The 16,927-nt window shown below is 33.1% G+C and overlaps 1 protein-coding gene across 3 annotated transcripts in view; it reads right to left on the reverse strand.

Annotated features, from left to right (window-relative positions):
* The window catches only part of LOC140060865 (uncharacterized), a 43,059-nt gene extending 30,938 nt beyond the window's left edge, over window positions 1-12,121 (reverse strand). For 2 of the 3 annotated variants that reach the window (XM_072107243.1, XM_072107235.1), the window contains exons 1-11: window positions 12,009-12,120; window positions 9,022-9,150; window positions 7,077-7,231; window positions 6,067-6,259; window positions 5,179-5,292; window positions 4,384-4,497; window positions 3,577-3,690; window positions 2,238-2,351; window positions 1,240-1,353; window positions 726-836; window positions 311-424 (exon numbers count right to left, since the gene is read on the reverse strand). In XM_072107243.1, coding sequence (XP_071963344.1) covers window positions 311-424; window positions 726-836; window positions 1,240-1,353; window positions 2,238-2,351; window positions 3,577-3,690; window positions 4,384-4,497; window positions 5,179-5,292; window positions 6,067-6,259; window positions 7,077-7,231; window positions 9,022-9,150; window positions 12,009-12,075 — 1,339 coding nt within the window. In that variant the 5' untranslated portion in view covers window positions 12,076-12,120. Of the gene's footprint in view, window positions 1-310; window positions 425-725; window positions 837-1,239; window positions 1,354-2,237; window positions 2,352-3,576; window positions 3,691-4,383; window positions 4,498-5,178; window positions 5,293-6,066; window positions 6,260-7,076; window positions 7,232-9,021; window positions 9,151-12,008 lie in introns of all 3 variants that reach the window. The other variant, XM_072107227.1, reaches the window with a different exon arrangement.
* Window positions 12,122-16,927: the final 4,806 nt, after the last annotated feature.

A 16,927-nucleotide genomic window follows, 5' to 3' on the forward strand; every position in this document is an offset into this window, starting at 1 on the left:
CAAAAATATATTTTTAACAGGAAGATTAGTGGTAAACCCCACAAAAACAAGGAATGGCCACATATAACATAGATATATAATTCCTTGACAGAAGGAAAAACCTTGAATTTTAAAAGAAATTAAAAGTCATGAACAGAACCTTCAGAAGTTGGGAAAGCTCAAATACTCTGTATCTTAGTATAATCTCTCTATCAAATAAGAATCCTACTCTGTTAAATCCTGGATCCGCCCCTGGTACTGTATGTACAATTAACTGTTTCTGACTGTAGTTTGCTGTCAGCAAATATCACATACTGAAAATTATACTCACTAATTTCACAATGAATTCCCTGGAATCCTGCAAGACACATACATTGGTACCCATTCACCTCATCTTCACAAATTGCACCATTCTGGCATGGTCCACTGGCACATTCATTTATATCTAAAGTTAAAAATAATAAGCATCTAATTATATTTTTAGGTCATATTGCAGATATTATTCTTTCTATTAGAAAGTCTTAGAACTACATCAGGATTAAATCCTGGACATTGTAAGGTAAGCCCACTAACCACCTACAGCATATTAATAAATATTGCTAATAACTAATGTAAGTATTGTCCTAATATCCAACAAACACACATACAAAAGAATGGAATTGTTTTTGTCATAAAAAACCAAGAATTTTGTTATGTGGTGTTTCTCTGCAATGTTTGCCACTTGTTGCCTAAATGAGATTACTTACTTATATCACAGTTTGTTCCCGAGTAACCAGCAATACAGACACAAATGTACTGATTTACACCATCCAAACAAGAACCATTTACACATGGGTCAGGATTGCAATCATTACTATCTTTAAAAAAAACAAAGCATTTACTCTTCCACATCTACATTCCCAAACCCTTTAAACCTAAATCTTAAAGTATTGATTGCATAAAGCTGACATGGGCAGGTCTGAATTCTGAAATCTTACTCACACTGGATAGAACTTAATTTGGTCAGCTTTTGATTCCGTCTGGAATGCATTTCACAGCAATTTTAAGAAAACCATGGTAACAAAATTGAAGTTATCCAAGTGAAAAAAATTGTGGAATTTACCGATGATAAAGTTAGTGTTATTATTTTAAAGTCCAGTGGGAACAAGCTTTATACATAATTTTATTACAAGCACACCATCACATGCCAAAGTGCTAACTCGCATTGTAAAAACGAAACAGAAAATAAATGTAAAACTCACAGTTATTCTTTTTACTTACTTATTTCACAAAATGTTCCAGTATATCCAATTACACAACTACAGACATAGCCATTTACACCGTCAATGCAAGTAGCACCGTTTTGGCAAGGGCTACTGCCACACTCATCAAAATCTGATGATTAAAGTAACAGTTACAACATAATGCTACTGCTAAGACTGTGGATACTTGTCTCCTTTGATAGAGTTCAAAGGTTAATTGGAAATAAACAAGTTTATCTAGTTTTATAAAATATTTTAATAATTGTAATATTTTTATAGTTCCAATTTTGATTGTATGTATTAATGTTATATCAACATTTTTCCTATATTATATTTATTTACGATACGATACGAGATACGAGGAAAGTTTATTGCAATTATAAAGTACAAAAGAATTGAAATTTATAACAAAAATAAATATGTAAAAATACATAAATCGTATGCATAAAAATATAAGTAATTTTTTGAAAAATACATATACATCAAGCAAAATACTATATACAAGACCGGACATTACAATTAGAAAAGGACAAAATTAAAAACGACAAAATACAAAATAAAAACTCTTAATAAAAACTCATGTCAGAAAGGGGCACCCGGGTACAGGGATACACTACCAGGAATTAAAGAGGCCAAAGTTAGTTATAAATTTATAACGTTCGGTTTTAACTCTAGGGAGAGGAAATGGATACATAAGGTAACAAGTGTTTCCATTCACTGATACCAACAACATTGTCCTTTTTTCATTAATTTGTGTTTGGATTAATAATGTAATTGTCACTCTTTGTAAGGTTATTGTATGTGAAAATTTGGTATTAACAGTTTTATTAATTTCTAAAACTAATCTTGGTGACATGTGCCACAAACATGAAGTATGATTGTATGTTAAGACCATTGAAGGAGTACAAATTATGAATTGTGGATTGATTGATTGATTAAATCTCTGTCATCGTGTCCATATATGGGCACATTAAATTTTGGTGTCATATAAAGTGTAGACAGAGCTTATGAACGTACTTATTTCACAGTTCGATCCAACAAATCCAGGAATACATGTGCAGGTGTAGGAGTTGATCTGGTCATTGCAAATTCCACCATTTTGACATGGAGAGCTGCTACATTCATTGATGTCTAACAAAAATATAAATAACAATTTAAAAAAAACATTTATACTTTCACAAAACAACCATAACCTCAAGTTGTTTGCATTCGTACATTGTTAGCGCTGACTGGGCAACATTCAGTTTAATAAACTAATATTTAATAGTTAACACAGTAAAGTCACAGAAATTGAATTACTGCAGTAACTCTTAAACATTGCGCAACTTGTATCACAAATTGAATATCATGTGATGGCTGCATATAGAGCACAAGTGTGTTATTTTTAGATAAAATCTATTATCGGTTGATGCGTATCTATATGTAGATGAGTATCTATAGGTAGATGAGTATATATAGGTAGATGAGTATCTATAGGTAGATGAGTATCTATAGGTAGATGAGTATATATAGGTAGATATGAGTATATATAGGTTGATGAGTATATATAGGTTGATGAGTATCTATAGGTTGATGAGTATCTATAGGTTGATGAGTATCTATAGGTTGATGAGTATATATAGGTAGATGAGTATCTATAGGTAGATGAGTATCTATAGGTAGATGAGTATCTATAGGTAGATGAGTATATATAGGTAGATGAGTATATATAGGTAGATGAGTATCTATAGGTGGATGAGTATCTATAGGTGGATGAGTATCTATAGGTGGATGAGTATCTATAGGTGGATGAGTATCTATAGGTAGATGAGTATCTATAGGTAGATGAGTATCTATAGGTAGATGAGTATCTATAGGTAGATGAGTATCTATAGGTAGATGAGTATCTATAGGTAGATGAGTATCTATAGGTAGATGAGTATCTATAGGTAGATGCGTATCTATAGGTAGATGCGTATATATAGGTAGATGAGTATATATAGGTAGATGAGTATATATAGGTTGATGAGTATATATAGGTAGATGAGTATCTATAGGTAGATGAGTATCTATAGGTAGATGAGTATCTATAGGTAGATGAGTATCTATAGGTAGATGAGTATCTATAGGTAGATGAGTATCTATAGGTAGATGAGTATCTATATGTGAGTATCTATAGGTAGATGAGTATCTATAGGTAGATGAGTATCTATAGGTAGATGAGTATATAGGTTTTTTAAGCCTATTAGAAAAAGATGAATTCACTATTATTACACCACACTGCATACTCACTAATTAATTAAATCAAAGCCACAGAAATTGAATTACTGTAGTAACTGAAACTTAAATATGAATTTGGTAGTACTACAATACTCACTATCTGCGCAATCAGGTCCGGTCCATCCTGGTACACACATGCATGTGTAGCTATTAATGCCATCTGTACAAGTACCTCCATTCAAACATGGACTGCTCAAACATTCATTAGTGTCTGAGGAAAACAATAACAGAAAAATTATTTGTATTTGTAATTGTATTGTGCTACATTGTGGTGCAACTATTATTATCAGGGTACCTTGCGATCTCTTCAGGTATGCTAGTACAATAATGAGTTAAGAATGCTGTTGCAAAGGTCTCGACATTGTAGTGCAAGCTTTTTTAACTTTTTTAGAAATTTGATATATAGCCTGATGTGTAGATTTAATTCAAGTGAAAATGTTTTAGTCTTAAAACGATTATAAACAATGTCTTATTTAAGTCAAAGATGCTCTCCAGGTTGATTAGTAATTAGTCTGTACAGTTTATTTTGTTAATTTATATGTAATTTTACTTTCTATGGACCAGAGATTTCGAAATAAAAGATTGAATGATTAAATAAGTTCAACAAGGTTGCTGTAGTACATTTTTTTTAAAGGGCCCCATTTTATCTGGGCTTGAAAACTTTAAAAAAAATTCCTAGTCATGATAGTTAAAAAAAAAAAGAGTTTCTCAGGGTCCTGTTCATCACACCTCACCCTCTTTATTTAATATACAACAGTAACTAGCTACTACTACAAATACCGGTGGGTTCTGGTACAACAAAATAACCCTTGTTCACAGAATGCATCAGAAATATAATGCATATTTAGATAGTGTTGGTTCTTTTGTGTACAATCACAATAAAACAGTTCAACTGAATACTTACTTATTTGACATAAACTCCCTTCAAAGCCTGGTTGACATGCACATGTGAAGGTGTTGACACCATCAATACAAACACCCCCATTCTGGCATTGATTTGGATTACAATCATTGATATCTTAGAGTAAATTAAAAGCCAAATTATAAACAAAATAAAGACTCATACAAGGTATAAACCACACCGAGCTACCATGCTCATCTTTCGTGGTATTATCTTGGGCCTACTGTGAGCATCACCCTACAGTTTAAAGTTACTATAGATAGTATTTATTTATAAGCATGAATGATAGTAAAACAAAAAATGTCAATGAAATAAAAAATATTAATGTATATTTAGGAGGTACATTTCTGTATAATGGCAGGCCCTCCAACCTGGAAAAGTGAAACTGTCGTGAGATTTTATCAAGCATATCAAAACTGTAGAGGGCGCTTTAGTAGAATAGAAGAAGGAAAGACCAATTGGAACTTTGAAATAATATAAACTACAAATCATCCTGCCCTAAAGCTCTGTCAAAAAATGTGCCCATATATGGGCATGATGATGTCATATCAGTACCATATTTGGCATATCACTACCATATTAAGGCACTTTTTTGTCAAACTAGTTTGATAGTGCAGACAGAGCTTGTGTTTCGTTAAAAAAAAAAAACTGTAAGATGGAACACATTATAGAGAATCGTATAGCATTTAAATGGAGTTTTTGGGTAAGCAAAGCAGCATTTGGGCAATTCAAATATACAAAATACATTTTAAAGTATAGCAACTCATGATGAATGTCAATGTATTAATGATTCCTTACTAATTTCACACAGAGTTCCTTCATATCCTGCTGCACAAATACAACTAAAGGCGTTTTCCAAGTCAACGCACACTGCTCCATTCAAACATTGGTTGGGGTTACAATCATCCGGATCTGTTAAATAATTTCAAGTTAAATAATCATACTACATTAATAAAATATTGGTCCTCGGAGGGTTCTTAAACCGTCTTTTAAATTGACATGGCAGTTTACACATGAAATAGAAAAACACCTTCAAACTTCGAATAGACCATTTTGCGATTTTAATTAATATTCAATTTATTATTTTCACAATATTATTTAGTTTATATACAGACAAAAAAACCTGTTAAATTTAAGCTGAAACCTGACTTCCAATGGGCTTTTAGCTAATATAATCTCTATGTATAATCTAATATAAGGCTGTGTTTCGCTGTGTGTGTAAGGGTATGTGGCGCAGTGAGTGTGTGTTGATTCAATGATTGATTGATTGATTTTATTCGATATTCATACATAAAAGTTAAAATATACAATGTATAAAAAGAATACCTGGATAACCCATTAAGTCGACAAAAAAGTAAACTTATTTCCAATGGGGTCCAATCCGTAATGACTGAAAAGTGAGTGGTTGGGCCTAGTACAATTATCATTAAGTATGACTCAGTAAAAATGAAAAAACAAGAAAATACATACAAGACAAGAATGATCATTAAGAGCTATATATAGCTCTGTAATACACTATCAAACTAGTTTGACAAAAAAAGTGTGATGTGCCCAAATATGGTAGTAGTAATAATATGACATTGTCACCTCTATATACTGTATATCTATATGGCCACATCACATTGTTTTGTCACATAAAGTTTGATAGTGTCAACAGAGCTATATAAGATTGCAAATGTAACATACCTGCAGTAAATGTTATATTAAAACCGACACCTAGGATGTTTCTGTCAGTTTCGAAATAAAACCATGCATCACTTCCTTGTATCACAAACTCATAAGGTACTTCATCACTTCTATCCCCATCCAGCTCCACTCTATCAGCTTGAGAAAAGGAAACTATATAACCAGGGCCATATGTAAGGACATCTTTATCCGCCTAATAAACAAAGAAAAATGTATAACCACAATCATTGTACTGTACACTGTTTTTAAGATATATTTTCCGAATATTGACAAATGCTGAAAAAGCCTAATTAAACACAGAAATGAATGAATTGTTTACATAAAATTTGAGATCCTCTGATAGAATTATATTTTTCTCTCAGGACTACATTTTCCCTTTAGCTCTGTCTACACTATCAAACTATAGTTTGATGTGCCCAAATTTGGTAGTGATATGGTCAAATTTGGTAGTGATATTGCATTATCATGTCCATATATGGACATACATACATTTTTGTCACATATAGTTTGATATTGTAGACAAGGCTTTAGTGTAACAGCAATATTATATAGTCAAATATCAGGGAATAATTTTGCCAGTGTAGCATAGCAAAAAGCTATACAAAACAACCTTATTGCTACACATTTCTAAAATTGTGTAGCAAAAAAGACAATACAAAACTATGTTTCTCGACTAAAAAATCAGTTTGATTAGCAATAATTGCTAAACAAAATTTTTAAATGAACTTTTTCCATGAATATATGCAAATAGTTACTAGATAGAAAGTTCAAATACAAATATACCAGTTTGTATTGGTTTTTGGTCACTATGTTACAAAATGTTTTTTGTTACACCAAATATAAACACTTATTATCATTGCAGATAAAATGTAAAAAAGATATAAATAGATGGTTAAAACATTTAAAATTGTATACAATTTTATACTAGAAGGTACTATTATATATAATTCCTTATATTACAGATAACACTTTTAAGAGATCCAGATATAAACATTTTATCAAAAAATTACCTCGGTATTGAATACGTTAACTGTAAAGGTTATTGAACGTGCACCGTGTATACGAACAATATAGTGACAACTATGTCGGTTATCATACATGTTCGGAAAATTCGGGGAGGTAATTTCGCCTGGTGCAGAAAAATAGTTGGTGCCACAGTCTCGCCCTGAAAATACAAGAAAACTAAACAAGTTTAATTTTAATTTTTTTTTTGTATCATCAATAATGACAGATTTGAAGATGTATTGCCCACTGTCTATGAATTTCTTTCCACAATGTTCACATTCATGTGGTGTCTTCCTGTGTGAATTCTCATAAGTTTGGCCCTTTTTGATTAAATTTCTAATAAAAGAAATGTATATAAATTTTTGTTGAATATGCCATTTTTATGTAACATAATAGTTATCCAGTTTGATAAAAAAATATGATCAAACAAAAATGTATTTACCTGAAAAAAACTGTAATTTGGTTAATTTGGCTGCTAGCCAATTAACTATTTATTTTGTCATTTCATTTCATTTCATTATTTATTTGGTCTATTTGAGTATATACCAAAGAACTTATAACACAAGAATCTCCTGTTCGTCCGAAGCGCGTAACAATTTCGAAAGGCATTGTGGGATAGAATAGAGCTAATGGGTGGCGCCATTGTGAGCCATGGAGTAGGGCGCCCGCATCAAATTAGAAAGTCAAAATCATAGAGGGGATCTGCTAATACTCTAGGGGGATAGAGTAATTGATTGAGGAGTAGGGCGCCCGCATCAAATTAGAAAGTCAAAATCATAGAGGGGATCTGCTAATACTCTAGGGGGATAGAGCAATTGACTTCCTAGTTTGGAGGGGGCACTGCTCCATGCTGTGAAATGGCGTCGCCCAGTTTGACATTTTAACCCTGTAGTTCCGATACTGTGTTTTGAATGCAAATTGAAGAACAGGAGATACATAACAAACAAAAACTGAAATTGGGGAGACCAGGGTCAAACCTAAGTGAACTGAATCACTGTAGCTGAGCCGGTTGAAACAACCCCAAAGTCAGTTTACACATAAAAGACAAAATACAGTTACAGCGAATCAAAATGAATATGAACTTTTCTATAAGTGAAAAATTTTTTTTTTCTACAAAGTGTTTAGCTTTATTAAAACTACAAAACAACATTTCAAAGTCTGATTTTCATTTTCATGTTTTTGGAGATAATACATTTTTAAAGAAAAGTCATCTTTTAATTAACAGAGTAAATTTAAATTTCATTTCATTTATCTTGGCTCCAGATGTCTCCATAAAAACACAACACATACAACCAGGTGGAGACAGGATTCCTAAAAATGAAACTAATCACCATCTAGTACCGTAGGTCTCCTATTGCACTGATTAGGTAAAAAACCCATTTTAAATATACAGAATCGGTACAGAATCTCTCATTCATTCTGGTAGTCCCTCCCATCCACAAGGATATGTATAAAATGTTAAAGCTCAGGTAAAGGCATGAATTTTAAATATAATATCTGATTAATTTTTGTACATAAATCAAATATTTGTAACAGAAATCAAGACGAAAAAACATGAATTTCCCTTAATATGATCAAATACAAAATTTGGCAACATTCTGCCATAAAAACCAGGAAGACCTTTTTTCTGAGTAGTTAGGTAGTTTAACCTAATGTAATAGCATGTCTGGTGACTCCCTAGAAGGTGAAAAAAAATCCCCAAAATTATGAAACATAGGGGAAACTATAGATCGATAATTATTGGAATGTATGATCAATAGAAATTTTTTGCCCGCACCTGGCCTTTAAAGAACTTTCCTCAGCAAAAGGGTGCATCCATCGAAACGGGCCCTACAGTAGATGCCATAAAGACATTTGGCAATTATGTTCTCAACACAAGAAATTATCAGAGACGTGAAGAACATTAGGCTACACATATTTGGAGATGACGGTATATTGAGTCATACTTACGTGTGTCTGTCTCGCAGTTCTGACCAGCAAAAGAATCAACACACTGGCATGTGTACGATCCAGATCCCTCACCGACACATGGAGCACCATTCACACAGGGATTATCATTAACTGGACATGATGGTGGATCTAAAAGAGAGAAAATTTGTAAGAATAGATAACAAATAATAGGGCGCTAATAAAAAAATGAATAATACATGTACTTCCCCTTTGGAAAAATACTTATTTGAGATGGGGAATTATGTTTTGTTATGTTAGTCAAGTAGGCTCTTAAAATAATTCCATAAATCAAGGGTTTACATCTGCAACACGGCACTTGGAAATTTTTAATCTTTAGACGATTAAAGTTCAGACGACTAGGCAGTAATATTATTAATGACAAAATAATCAAAATAAAGCATGGGCAATTTTCTTTTACCTTTCTTTAGACAAACAGTTAAAAAACAAATTGGACCAGACCACTAGCCTAAACCATGTGTCGACATCTCCCGACTGGATCCTCCCGACCTACTACTATAGTAGTACTATAGTAGTAGGCCTAGCCTATCTAGGCCTAGAGTTCCCTCTCTACTACTACTACTACTACTATCCTAGCTTCCTTCCTTCCTGGCTGGCCGGCTACTCAGCAGTAAGGCTAGTCTAGTAAGCCTGGCTAGAGTGGAGTAGACATAGCTAGGTAGCCTAGCCGGCCGCCTAGCACACCTATTGCTTTCATTCGGATATGTCTTCCCTTTAAACTAGACATATTAATGCACACTCTGCCATATAGACAATTCTATTACATTTATTAATTGTTGAGTGCCATTATTGCAAACTTGCAGTTCAAATGTACCGCCGGCGCCGCGGCGGATGTATCGCGAGAGTGACGACGTGTATGTGACCAAAGAATATATATATATTCTTTGATGTGACGTGTACGTGTGTGACGTGTGGTGTGAGAGTCGATTGTGGGGGTGGAAGGAGGAGGTACGACGAAAACTCAATGTGTGATTGGCCAGTAGTATCAATCAATCAAAGTGAGCGAATACCACATACAGATCATGGTGCATTACAACACATACCATTAATTTGATATGAAAATAGGGGCCTAGTAACAACAATGACTGATGGAATACTAATTATCCTCCTATATTCAATATACAAACAATTGACTATCAATTCAAAGTAGGTCTAAGCAGGGAGTTGTAAAATAATTTTATTTTACAACTCCCTGGTCTAAGTCTATATCGAGGGCTGTTGATTTATTCCAACAATTTAAATGGGAGTGTCAGAAAACTATTTATTTTGTCATTTTTATAGCACAAATATCCATTCAATCAAGATTACACATGAGTGCATTTGGGATCTTTTCAAAGTAAAGTGCCTCAGCGCAGCCTCAGAATAACCCCGACTTTTTTAGTCGCGTGCAACGCGATTCATATGTCGGTCGGTCAGCAAACGCTAACTCAAATTTGAGCACCCAACTGCAGCCATGTATATGGCCTTGTTCTTACAATAAAACAGTTTTATATGCTAGCACAGCTCCAGTTGGTTTGTCCCTTTCTTAGATTTGCTTGTCAACTTCTATTATAGCTCGAGTCAGTTTTCCAAAAATTACGAATTCATAAAAAAAAAGATGTTTTCCTTACAAATGTGACTGGTATAAATAAATACACCAACACAATACATTACACCACCGACTCATGAAGTAATAAGTCGCGGCTAACATTGTGTAACATGCTGCGCTATATGGAGAGGTGGCGGACTACGAAGGCTTGTCTTCAGAGCACTCTCCTTTTATTTTTATACCGCCATGCCGACTATAGTAGGCTATTCATATAATGGACGTTAAAACTACTTTTAATTAATTTGATTAAACTTTGCTATTATGCAAGTCAGCAAAAGCTGGCATGCATGAGGCCCTCTACTGGGCTACCACCACCATCACCGGGTATTCAGCAATTTATTTTGTGCCTCGGGCGGATTGCTATAAAACAGTAATTAACTGATGGTCTTAACTCCCCGATTAAAGCCGGCTTTATCAGATAGACGGTCTTTCTAAAGCCACCCCTGTTAGACCATTTCATTTGTTTGATTAAAAAAACATAATGTAATAATATGCAGCGATGAATTAGTCATGGACTGCTAAAGTAAATATGATTACTATAACTACAAGAATCAGCAGTTCCATGATCGTAGCTAAAATAAATTTATAATATATAATATATTTAAACGTGTACATATACAACACCAATTATTTTATCGGCCTCTATACAAAATAAATTAAATAAAATACGCAAAACCACAAAAGAATCGAAGATAATTATCGAGAAGGAAAGAGTCAATAGATGATAAAAGATGATGAAGAGATTCAGTAACAGCTAATTGACGTAATGAGGAAGGTAATTGAGACCAAAGCTTAGGGAAGCGGTTTATAGAATTACGAAGTTCGAGAAAAGAGTTCTTCAGTCTATGTTGAATTGGTTTTATTTATAACCCTTTCAATGTTTAACTTAAATACTCGAGTCTTTTTAATATCCAATAAATTTATAAATAGAATGAAATGATTAAAATGACCAATATTGATGACGATCGACAATGCTACAAATTTTCTTTCATCGAAAAACTATTAGTGAAAAGTAAAACTGTTTTATTTTTATACCTCCCTCATCAAAGTTCATTTTAAGGAATGTACTTGATGTAAGAACATTTTGGAAACTATTGCTTTGGTTATCTTGAAAACGCGTTTTCATACTTAAAAGTTATAATTTTTTGGCTAAGCAAGTTTGATAATTCTGAGCCTTTATCGTCACTTGTGGTGTTTCGTTTTCATGGCAGTGTCTTTAGCCGAGAGCCGACGACTATTTACCTTGCCCAATTGTGTTTTTTTTTTTCGTTCGGCTTCTTAAAGACAGTAGGCCATGGAGAGAGCATTTAACTTGAATTTCATGGTAGAGCAAAAGATTTATAATAATCTAAACGTCGGAAGAGACATTCGATATACTCACCAGCTTGAGCGTCCGTATGCCATACAAACAGGAGGACACTTATTAGAATACTTAGTGAAATCTTCATTCTGCTAATATGTTCCAGAATCACAGAAAGCACTACTACGCAATGACACGATAATAACCCGGTCTTTCAATTATATTCTTACTATAGATATGGCCGAGTGAGTTCTATTCGATATCATTCGCTACAATAATTTAGGGTGTGTATCGAACAATAGACGCCTTTACAAAAGGTTTTATATTGTTTATTTCATATAAAGGTACCAGGCTAGCTACGGTATTTTTGTTTAAGTTTTAAACCACCTACAAAGTCGTCAGAGCATGGCACTTCATTTAGGTACAAGGTAGAAAAATGTCAGAAGACACAATACACGTCACACCTCTTAACCATGCTAGACCGTCTTTGAAAAGAAAGCCCTAAAGTACGTCCTTGGTTTTAAAAAACACCGATTATTGAACTATACACTTTTGCATCTTATGAAACATCCTGTTCGCATGTTCCTTGAGTACTTAAAAGAAACAGAATATAAACCCATCCTTTAGAGCACAATGTCGTGCATTATAATAGGAAGTTTTATATTTGTGATAACCTAGAACTATTAGCACGTCATGTTAATTCATTGCACATGTATTTCTAAAATGTTAGGTTGTTATTTCATTTTTTTAAATTGATCCATTAAAAAATGTCGAACTTTATTCTTCTGATTTGTATAAGTTAAAAAAGATTTAAGTAGATCGGGAAATGAATTCATAATATCAATTCATTATTGTTAAATTTGTTTGTATACTGCTTCCTTTATAGGCTAATTCAAAGAACACCTACGCGCAATAAACAATCAATGTACACACCTTACAAAAGTGTCAGGGAAGTGTGAAGAAGGTAACAAATATTTTGGTTTCTGACTTGTTTTAAGGCAAAGCGCTCGGTTCCCACTAGAACGAACCGCAAAGACGCAATCGTGTTGACCAATGATAAGCGAATTCTCCATCCTTGTGAATCCTTGTCAATATCATTTGTTAACTGTTAACAAATTGATGCATATTCTTGCACTTTAGTAGTCTAGGTTCTAGACGGTGTTTTGACTTAATATTAGTTAAAAGATAAATATTTTGGCACATATGGCGTTTCATACGTATACATGACCTCGTATTTTAAAAAAAAAATCGACTGGTGGACTAACATAAAAAAGACAATAACTTTCAAAGAAAAACATTTTCTTTAATTACTGGAATTCACCGTTTTATTCATAATTGTTTTTAAAGATATTGAGCAGATTTCAACTACCATTTTCATATTTTTTCCTCCCTCCATAATAACAACAACCTATGCTAAGAACAACAGAAGAAGAAAAAATGTAAAAAAAAAAAAAACTTTACAGATGTCTTTACTGGATAGGCCCGGCGAAAAATAAATTGTAAAATTGTAATTTTCTCTTTCATGGTAGGCCCTACTCTATTATTCGTTTCCATTTCACATGGTCACATGGCTATGGCCTATACCTTTTCTATATTATATTGGAATTTGACTAAAGACTGTCTTAAAACATTATAGGCTGGAGATACCATTTTTACTTCTGTTTGTATTTTATCAAGTTTGTTTTCGTATTTTGGTGTGACATTTTCTTAACTCAATACTTTGTTCTACGCCATTATGATTTAGTATTAAAGACTTATAGAAAAGAATTGGAACTGATAAGTACACCTACGTGTTTTTAAATCACGTATTTGTCGTGACGTTACAGTAACAAAATAATATTATCTACTTCTTAACCTCGGGCGACAGTTGCATGTGTAACAATACCGATAAAATTTTTACATTCTTTAGAAACATTTACGTAAATAATGAACAAATAAGTCAGGTTAATTCATCTGGTACAGACAAAACGCATGGACGTTGTAAGCGATTTAACCAATCACACGCGATGGATTATTCGGACTGTCGCTTGTTATTGGTCAGCTCGCTTGTAACGTTACGTCTACGTTCTTATATTGTAGTCGAGGTAACAACGCTTTATTATTGCACAATTACGTTACTAGCGCTATCTCTCACGACCTACATCCGTACAATCGTCATGGTATGATTTTATGCCATTTAACTACTTCTCGTTTTACATGCTGATTCAATACAATAGAATACCCTAACTTTCCGAATCATTGAATAGCCAATGGCAATTTTAAACGTAGACCATTTATGCATCCTCGGTCCTTGGCCCGAGATTAAATAGTTGAAATAAAACCGAAATTCCGATTTCTTTGTTCAGGATAAGGTGTGGAAATACAATAAAATAATATACAAAAGTAATTATAACTGTACAATTGCTATTCCCTTTGGATTAGATATGCCATTGCAGTATATAAATGCTAAATTGAACTTACGAATACCCCTTTTACATTGCCGAGCTAAAAACAAACCTGCTTGTCACCTCACACTTTTTTCTTTGTTATACAATACATTTCACAATCAATTGTTAATAATGCTTTTAAATGATTCAAAAATATCTATTGGCTTCTATTTATGGGATTCGGTAGAATTGTTCAATAATAAGTTGTTAAATTAAAATATATAACAACCGTACCAGGTGACATCCATGCACCAAACATTTCTGTTTTATTATTAATAAAAAAATCCGTCATTGTTATTGACAGTAGTACATTCATAATATCTCTGTGGTACCTTATAGTACGGTATGAACAAATATTCAAGGACGAAGGCACATTCTGAAAGTTCGCTACGCGTAGGGTTTCTTTTGTGACTATAAATCACTCATTACCTCGATTTAAAATGTTTAATTTTCTCTTGATTGAATTATACATTATCTCTTTATTTATCATCCAAATTTAAATAATACAAATTTAAGGTTTATTGACAAAAGGCGAAAGTTTTCGCTTGTCTAAAGATTACTGTACTTAGTACCCATCGTCGTGATCGGTCAAATTACTTGCGGCGCATTTACGGTCTTGCGGTGTGTAAGAGAGAACTCTTTAGGCCTTATACCGAGGTCGCAATGCTTTGTTTTAATTATAAAATCGAATTCCCCGTGTCCGTACCAGTTCTAAGTTGACGGTTTGAAGACCGCCAAGCCAGGAAGGTCCACGGAATGGTCCCGTTTGCACCCATAGTAGCCCAGTGACAAGGAAATTGGAACATAAGCAACTTCGTACCAGGAACAACAAGCTTACAAATGGAACGATAATCCATGAATCATTATATGGATCACGCCCCTATTGTGCTATAATATCTGGAGGTTAACAAGATACTATTACTATCAATGAGTTAAATTGAATCATTGTTTACTATTAATACGTAAACAAGTCGTAGTTAACCACATTCCAGTACGAAGTATATACGAAAGCGATGAGGTATTCTTCCATGGACCTAAACTAAGCCAACCAATGCTATGAATATCATAGCTTCCGGTGAAATATGATAACTTGAATAGCAACCATTCCAATAATTAAAAATAATGATAAAATTCAATTTTTTAAAAAGATAAAAAATCTTAGCTATAAAATTATAATTGTAAATTCTTTATGTATTATGTTTCAAATGAATATTATATAGCCTAATAATTATAGCAATCAGTTAAATTACATAATATAAACATTAGGAAAAGTAGTGGAGCTGTAGCTCGGTGGCTAATGTACCTGCGAGGGGTTGTAACTCACGACTCTTCCAATTCCACCCCCGAACCCTCTGAATAAGACTTAGTTTAGAACCACAATTCATTATAAATAGTTTATCCATTCTGTAATTGGCGAGTTGCTACATACTTGCTAATAAAAGTAGCTTGACAAAAACAAAATATTTGTAATGTTTAATTATACATTCAAGAATGTCGACACAGCAATGACATATTAAAAGGGAAAAATCTGCAATGAACAAAATAATATCTGTAGCAGGACTACATCTGATTTTGTGTATGGAACAATATAATATCATATAGTATAGATAACTGACTTTTTACGTAAAATCAGTATGTTTTTGTCACGTATTCTGAAATATTACGATGAATATGATGTGCAGTCTAATCTAATATCTGACATGTTATAATATAAGGAAATTATTTGGTATGGAACACTATTCTGAAATTACTAGGAGTTCAGAAAACAGCACAGAACAATGATGACACTCATCCATGACAAAAAGATTTGAGACTAGAAAAATGACAATATATATATCTAAATATTACAATTTGTGTTAAGGCGATATAAGTCGTTAAGCAACGGAACTAGTGATATATTATTTGTATCGGTCTAGAAACTGTACAATATAGGCTAAAGAGCAACGATGCGGAATAAGAATTGAATTAGTTCGTAATCCACGTTCAACTCTCTAGATGACAGGCATAACAAAATCTATTGTATTATTTGTATACCAACAGTGACATAAAAGATCTGCTGGCTCAGCACTAAATGCAAAACTAAAAACTAAAACTCCGATATAGATGAAATCAAATATTGTTTGTGTAAGCTTTTATGTAAAATAAAATGAGTGTATAACCTATACTTACCGAGAAGGAAACGAAACATGGCCGATGCTTACTAGATGAGCATTGGGAAATAAGTTTATTTCTCAATGGTTTCAGTGCAGAGGATTGCACTAATGCATTTATAAAGTTTAAAACAAACTATTCAACAAATTCATTGTATCAAATAGAATTATATAAAATAATTGTAGGAACAAAAGTATATAATATAGATGTAGTCTCACAGGTGGGTTACATTAGGTGGTTAAAATCATTCCCAAAAGCCTATGTATCAACTTTCTATATCGTTGAGTAAACATTCTATAAGTTACGTGCGAGTTACCGAATTTTGCCCTTTAGATATTTTATAATTATAGAGGCTAGAATATTTTGTAATGCTGCACTAGTAGTAGTAGAAACTGCAGCAGAGAGTGTTATAGCGCGACGTAT

This window comes from Antedon mediterranea, chromosome 1 (genome assembly GCF_964355755.1).
Source record: "Antedon mediterranea chromosome 1, ecAntMedi1.1, whole genome shotgun sequence".
Lineage (NCBI taxonomy): Eukaryota > Metazoa > Echinodermata > Crinoidea > Comatulida > Antedonidae > Antedon > Antedon mediterranea.